This window comes from Montipora foliosa, chromosome 1 (genome assembly GCF_036669935.1).
Source record: "Montipora foliosa isolate CH-2021 chromosome 1, ASM3666993v2, whole genome shotgun sequence".
Lineage (NCBI taxonomy): Eukaryota > Metazoa > Cnidaria > Anthozoa > Scleractinia > Acroporidae > Montipora > Montipora foliosa.
The window spans coordinates 40,230,643-40,238,142 of record NC_090869.1 but is presented as its reverse complement, the minus strand read 5'-3'; the positions used below and the strand labels follow the sequence as shown (position 1 = coordinate 40,238,142).

The window sequence follows — 7,500 nt, the reverse complement described above, 5'->3', positions numbered from 1 at the left end:
AAAATATGAGAATGGAGGGCAGGGAAGTGACTTATCCAAGTTGCCGAATGAGTGGGATGCGGGCATGAAAAGAACTTATTTCTCGCTTTCAAATGATTCCAATGAAACAAGCAGACAATTTCCTCGTTCAACAGGAGCAACAGAAGCCATCTTCGCAGTAGAAATTATCACTGTGCCCTTGCAAAGATGTTTACCCCGCGTTTTCCTTCTCAGTGCACAGTTTTCCCCCCAGAAGTTTACCAACGCAGAGACCATCGCGACTAATAACATTACGAACTTCGTCCTTTTGCTCTAGCGCTCGAATGCAAGGTAAAAATTCTCCTGGTTTGAACCATAGTTTTTTGGTTTGAAAAGACACACGGAAGATTAGTCTTTCAGGAAGCTCTCTTCAAAATTTAAACCTTATCAAAGTAGTGTTGTCCTTATCATCGCAAAATGAAAACAAACACAGAGAATTTAAATTGCCGCCATTTTGCCGCGCTGTTGTTTCTATGGTAAATTCAATTGGTACCAGTCCCTCGCGCGTGGAAACGATTCGCGCGTGGCTCAAGCCTGCGCACTCATTTTGCCGCGGTGTCGGACGGTGGTAATTATCAATTCGCACATGCGCAGCACGAGAAATTTTGTCAATTTAACTTCCGCTTGCCGTCCTGTGTCGACACCGTCCTAAATCTTAAGGTCTCTATTAACTGTACTCAGGACTGCAAATTCAATGCATCTTTGAAAACACGAAACTCCTCATTTGGCGACCATGTTGTTGCTAGCACAGCGTTCATTGACGACATTGAGTTGAGAAACGGCTCAGCTGTTAGAGTATATGGGAAGTATGCTTTGAGTGTAACAAGTCAGAATGGCCACATTCTGATTCAAACTGACATTGATATGACTTGTGACAGATATGTACTCGATACAACATGTCTGGGTGGATTTACACAGACATCAAAGGCTAATAAGATGAAGGACAATGCCAATCTTTACAGAGGTAATGATATACTAGTTACTAGTAGTAATCGTAGATTATAGTGCGTCGCCTTGGCGCCTCAGACCTGTCTCGGTTCCCATAAAGCATCCTAATCCTTTTACTCTTAGACTGAGTTATGGGGAGTTAATTTCTCACTCTAAATTACTTGTGGAAGAAATCCTGTGGTGTTTTCATTGAAATAAAACTTCTGATTCTTTCTCCATTCGTTGGCAATCTTCCTTTCAAAATTCAGAGAGATCGACCGTTCCGCGAATATTTTATAATTTTTTTTTTTGCGACGTGACGAAAGATAAACAGATTACGGTCAAGTTTGGGCATTGAGTTGTGCGATAACAGATGTCAAACCATGATGTTCTTTTCTCAAAATTCCTCCGAATTGCAAAGTATCCTCTCAGAAAACAAGAACATCTGGAGGTAATTTTGAGACCGAACGTTTGATCACGCCACTTGGAATACTAATACGACAACACAACCACTGAGACGCTACAAACCTTTATTTGACATTACTACCCTTCAGAATTGCCATAAAAACCATCCAGATGTTTTCGCTTGGCTGTATAGAAGCTCTCTATGTAATGCTTTTCCGCGTTTGCGATTAAAATTGCCTGTTTTTCACCCTCCTGCGTGGACGCTATTTCGTCATTCGCAAGTCAGAGAATGATGTAATTTTAACCGATTCCGCTAAAAACTGGCCAGGGATTGACTAATTGCCATATTTCGTTACTGACCATGTTTCGTGTTGATCGGAAATGCCTCCGATTTTTTCCGAATTTTTCCGAATCATTCATCCGCATGCTGGATGTTATTGTGACTTTAAAAAATGGCGCAAAACAAACGCTCGGAATGCTGGATGCTATTGTGACTGTGACGTTGTGACGTTTCAAGATGGCGCAGATTTGGAACCGACCGACAACCTCTTTCTCGATTTCTCGCGCTTGGAAGATGCTAAAACACAGAACACCCATTCAACCACTCAATTAGGAAACGTCTCCTTCGTCGACGCAATTTCACAGATGGATGAATGGATGTTTTCTTGTTCGTAAAAGTTGATAACTTCTTCGCTCAAAGTGAAGGGGCTACTGCCAGTCATTGATATCGTCATGGTTTCGGACATGTCAGACAATAATATTAGTAAATCTTGTTCACGCGTGAATCCGTGCGGCCGTTAGCGTAGTTAATAGGCCTTATTCACGATACCCGCCTTGTTAATTTTGAAATTGAAATTGTCATGCAAATTAGCCATGTGTTATGCTGGGGGGGGGGGGGGGGGGGGGTGGCAAAAATTGGAAAAAAGGCAAATTGCGGAAAATCGGCTAGTCGAAATATTGAAATAACATTGCTTAAAGTCCATTTTAGTATTTAGAATTAAGTACCTTTTATAATAATTTTATATCTTTTGATGATTGCCTTTGACAGTTTCACTTTATACTTTGTTAGCTACTCATTTTTCACTAAAAAAACGTCGAAGCAACTTGTGTAGTCATTCTATTTTACTACTTAGGTGATAAAAATTCAATGAACGTGAAACAAATCATCTGTGTGGCTAAGATGTTCGTTATAACCTCTCGAACTTGTGTTGTTTGCCCCCTCAGGAAGTGTGTAGCTAATTTGCATGATAATAGCAAATCCAATATGGCGGCCATCGTGAATAAGGTCTATAAAAATTTCATTTCAAAAAATCAGTTAAATGGCTTATAGATTCTTTATCCTTGCATTTGTCAACATTTTCTATTACATTCCCGGTCTCCTTCAAGATGATGACTTTTTTCGAAGCTTTTGTATCATCTGCACTCACTCGTGACAGAACTCATCAGCACGCCAAGAGAAAATTCGTATGTAATGTCTTTTATTTATGCTAAGGATTCTTACAATGTTTCTTAGCCTCAACGCTTCAGAAGCTAGAGTCTTTCTTCTCACCTTTCGAAATTTGTTTGCTGGTGCTTAAAAAATTATTGTGTCTTCCGTAAACCGTGCGGCGGTTTAGTGTCATCTGGGGTTTCCTGATGCAGCCCACAAGATTTCGACCGCTACTATTGACAACAGACGAACGTGGGTCACAGGTAAGTTTGTAAAGAATCACACAACTGTCTTCTCGCATCGGTGAATCATTTACTGGCGACTCAGTCAAGATCCTCTGGTAAACTGAATGTTTGAGTTACATGAATTATCTTTAGGCCAAGACAGGTGCATGTGAATGGAAATGACAATAAAGAGAAAGTCTCATAACGACCTCGTTCTTCAATGTACAGGCGGAGGCCCTGGAACTATGAGGCTAAAGAAGAATACTCCTATCACCAGTTTCTGTACCCCTGGTTCAAGTCATGGAGGAAAAGCGTCAAAAGGTACAACTACACTTGACGATATTGTGGTGGGTCCAGAATACGATAAGGAAAACTTGGCATCATTGCACGGAGGAAGCGCAGGTGAGGTAACTTTTGTTCATTTTCTGTTCTTCATGAAAGGAAAAAACAGCTAAAATAAGCAAGTCAAGAGCCTCCAAGATTTTACCATAGCTGTGGGAAAAAAGGATGAAACTAGCAAATGTCAATGATAAAATGCTTACATCTTAAGAATAAAATCTCTCAAGTCAGCTATGATCCTCGCAGTTATGAACGCAATTTTAACAATAGGCCTTTTTCGATATATTAAAATTCAGCTCGAAAGAGAGGACAAAGACAAAGGAAAGTGGATGATATGTAAATATTATTTACGTTCATTCCAAAGTGTTTCTATTGTTTTTGTCTTCACTGCCTCACTATCAAGCTGAATATTTCGAAAATGGCTTATGGCACAGAGAAACCTGAAAAATTCAGGACTTCAACGGGGTTTGAGGTTTCGCACCTATTTGGACAATTTAAGCAGTTTATTATGTATAAATATAAACAAACATTACCCTCATGGAGTCCTTTCACGGGAACACATGAGCCCAACAAACTGACCTGCTCACAACTTGGCAGCCGTTATTGGATGTAAATGTTAAGGTAGTGGCAAAACACTATCCGACATTGCTTCACGAAAATCATTCAAGTTCAAGTTGGCGCTAAATTTATAAATATGACGCTAACACTGAAACGAAAACCGCTCGTAGCGCTTGTGTTGCTGGAGCCGTTTGAGGACGGAAATGACGGATTTAAACGAGGAAAATCCAAGAAAATGGTTAAGAGAACGTGTCCAAAAAGGGTATATTCACTGCAACATTGATCTCCGTTTAGGAGATCATGAGAATGAGCTCGTATCAATTTGCAGAAATTCAAAATGCTATTGAACCAGAAATCTCCAAACAGGGCGATTGTGATTAAGGGGATTAAAAGGGACCCACTAATCAAGCATAACGCGTCGTCCACATAACGGAAACACCACTTAGGGGTGGTCTCTTTTGACGTTAAATCGTTATTCACTTCCACTCCCGTGGATCTATAGCTCGAACCATCGTCAACGAGAGGCTCCAAAAGGATCAGGATCTAGCGGAACGCACAAATATGTCCATCAGCAACATTATGAGGCTGTTAGAATTTGTTCTCAATCACAACTACTTCAAACACAACAACATCCATTACAAACAAATCTTTGGATGTGCGATGGGTTCCCTAATCAGTCCCGTTATAGCCGACCGCGTAATGGAAGAGATTGAGGAAACTGCCATCGCCACATAGTCTGGCAGCATGTGTAACAAATTAAAGTCCCGTGGGCATTTCGTGAAGAAAATATGCCACCTATCTAGATATGTTAAGGGATGTCTAAAGAACATGAAAACAGTTCTTGGCAATTTTCTAACTTGCACCGACGGTCGCTATGGTATTTTTTATAAGAGGTATGCTAGTTCAGCATGGAAACGAGTCTGGATAATATACATGGCTATAACTATCGTTTATTAAGACCTATTGATACCAAACTTTACCAAATGTGTCATCTAGGGTCATCTCACATATTCCATGCATAAATTGAATTATATGGACACGTGATCATCATTGCATGGAAACGAGGCTACACAAGGAAAAACACTCCTTCAAGCTAACAAAAATAGTTGTTATCCTGAAATTGTTTTCATATTTGACATAAGACACTTTGTGATATGGCTAATAATTCCTTTATTTGCTTTTTCAATGGTCAAATGATCATAAAAGCAGAGCAACATGCTTTAAATATAAACAGTTTGCATGATTTGATTAAGTTTTATGTGTGCAATTAATTCGATGCAAATAAAGCGAATTTGTTGTGTCTTTTTGCTTGTTTGTGTTTGTTCTATCACTTAATTTTTAAGTATAATAAACTAAAAACACGATGCCTTAATCTTATACACCCTATGCAAAATGAAAAGGGACTGGGAGCGATACGTGCGAGAACGAGGCTAGTTGGGCCTTGTTCTGTTTACTCGTGGTAAAATATGGCTGCTGATCAAACTGTAAGTGCCAGCCGTCTTTCCGAGGGCGATATACCAGGAGCATCTCTTCAAGGACGAAATCCTACAACACTCACCACGGATGAGCTTCGCTTTTGGTTAAAATGTCGTGGCGACCCGGCAAAAGGATTAAAAACAAAGGCACAGTTAGCAAAAAGGCAAGTAAGCTTATCGATGTATTTCTCAGTAGTCGTAATAATAAGGGCTTTTTTATACTGTACTTGGTTAAAAGGATTCGATATTTAACATGTCTTATTTCTTATTTCAAGTAGAGATCAGGAGATTTAATGTTTATTTCCGTCGCTTACCTGTTTCTGCACAATTAACTGGTGTGCTAATTTTTCCGTAGAGTACTTGAATATGTGGCTTCTGGTCGTGATAAAGATGTTGTGGATCCGGACAAGAACCTTATTTACACGCGTCGAAAGCAGAGACAAGAAAAATTACAAACTCGAAATGATCCGTTGCTAAAGGAAAGTACTGTAAGGTTTCCATCGACTGGGTGGTCAACAAGCTTACAACGAATGCCATTGTTTACAAAGCCAGAAATGGATTTGCATGTCTCTCAGTCTGGAAAAAACATTGACCGAAGTAAACAGAGCCATACAGTTCCAACAAGCATGAGAAAAGCCAAGACGTTCCTTGAAGACGAATACTTGAAGGACGTAGTTGCTGCTAGTGACAATGAATATTTCTTTTTTCAATGTTTGTGTCATCATAGCTTTAAAAAAAATGAAGCCCCTCATAAATTAAAAGTTGCACTTTGTTTAGTGATTGGAAGTGTAAAGTATGCTTCATGTACGTGCGTGGCGGGATCTGCTGGCTTTTGTAATCATGTACTTGCACTTATGATGAAACTTTGTAAGTTTAGCTTGTATAGCTGTCAAAATGTCAAGGAGTTGGACCATGAATCTGATATGGCACAACCTAAGGCATGCACCTCCAGTTTACAGCTGTGGCACAGACCTGCAAGAGGGGAAAAAATCAAGCCCCAACCTGTCATGGAACTCAATGTAAAGAGGTCCAAATTAGATAGTGATTATGATCCTGATAGTGGTGTGAGGTGTTTATTGTATGAAGCTAGGAAAAACTTGAGCACACAAACAGCAGATGAAGTTATGTTGAAAGACAAGCTTCAAAAGATCAATCCTAAATTTGCCCTGTCTCAAATCATTTCTCCTGGTGGTACTAACTTACAGGAAACAAAATTTGGAAAATCTCCGAGTGGTTCATATGCAAGTTATCAGTTACAGTTTTCCGAGTCCAATTTTCAAGTTTTCTGCAATATTGACTCAGTGCCTAGAGCAGACGGCAATCATGGTAATGATGACCAAAATGCTATATCTGCGTTTCCTGCATTTCCTTTGCAACATTCTGAACAGTACAAAAAGCCAGATGGTTTGAGCAGGAACCAAGAAGCACTCCTGGATCATTTGACTGGTGATGAGGTAAAGCTCAATAACATAGAGAAGACTACAAGAGAACAAGCAGCCTCCCAAGAATGGAATGCTGAAAGAAAATTTCGGTTTACAGCTTCTAATTTCCACACCATTGCAAAAAGGAAAAGAAATCATGCCTCTTTAGTAAACAATCTGCTTCATCCCAAGCCATTTACTTCCAAGCAGACAGAACACGGGAAAACCTATGAACCTGTAGCCTTGAAAGAATATGGAAAATATATGTTTGCAGCTAGGAATCCAGTTACAGTGTTAAAAAGTGGCCTTGTTGTGAGAGTGGCCTGTCCAATTTTGGCAGCATCGCCAGATGGCAAGGTCATTGATCATAGTTGTAGTAAGCCTTTTGGACTAGTAGAGGTTAAATGTCCCTTCACTAAGTTTCATGTAAGTCCCTTAGATGCATGTGCAGATGAAAGTTTCTTTGCAGAAAATGTAAATGGACAGCCAAGACTGAAAAGGGGACATCAGTACTACTTTCAAATACAGGGTCAACTTGCTGTTACAGGGGCTAGCTGGTGTGATTTTGTAATTTACACCAGCAAAGGCATGAGTGTAGAGAGGATCACATTTGATCCTCAGTTCTGGGACACATTGAATGAATGCCTTAAGAACTGCTACTTCAATCATTTTATAGAGCCAGCCGCTTTAGAATTCTGTAAACA

The 7,500-nt window shown here is 39.8% G+C and overlaps 2 protein-coding genes across 2 annotated transcripts in view; both read left to right on the top strand.

Annotated features, from left to right (window-relative positions):
- The first annotated feature begins 690 nt into the window (after positions 1-690).
- LOC138009489 (uncharacterized) overlaps positions 691-7,500 on the top strand; it is a 20,117-nt gene continuing 13,307 nt past the window's right edge. Inside the window, exons 1-2 of the mRNA XM_068856561.1 lie at positions 691-982; positions 3,232-3,405. Coding sequence (XP_068712662.1) covers positions 883-982; positions 3,232-3,405 — 274 coding nt within the window. The 5' untranslated portion in view covers positions 691-882. The remainder of the gene's footprint in view (positions 983-3,231; positions 3,406-7,500) is intronic.
- LOC138013090 (uncharacterized) overlaps positions 5,363-7,500 on the top strand; it is a 2,142-nt gene continuing 4 nt past the window's right edge. The window contains exons 1-2 of the mRNA XM_068860092.1: positions 5,363-5,539; positions 5,731-7,500. The exon at positions 5,731-7,500 is cut by the window's right edge and continues 4 nt beyond it. Of these exons, the coding sequence (XP_068716193.1) occupies positions 5,367-5,539; positions 5,731-7,500 (1,943 nt within the window). The 5' untranslated portion in view covers positions 5,363-5,366. The remainder of the gene's footprint in view (positions 5,540-5,730) is intronic.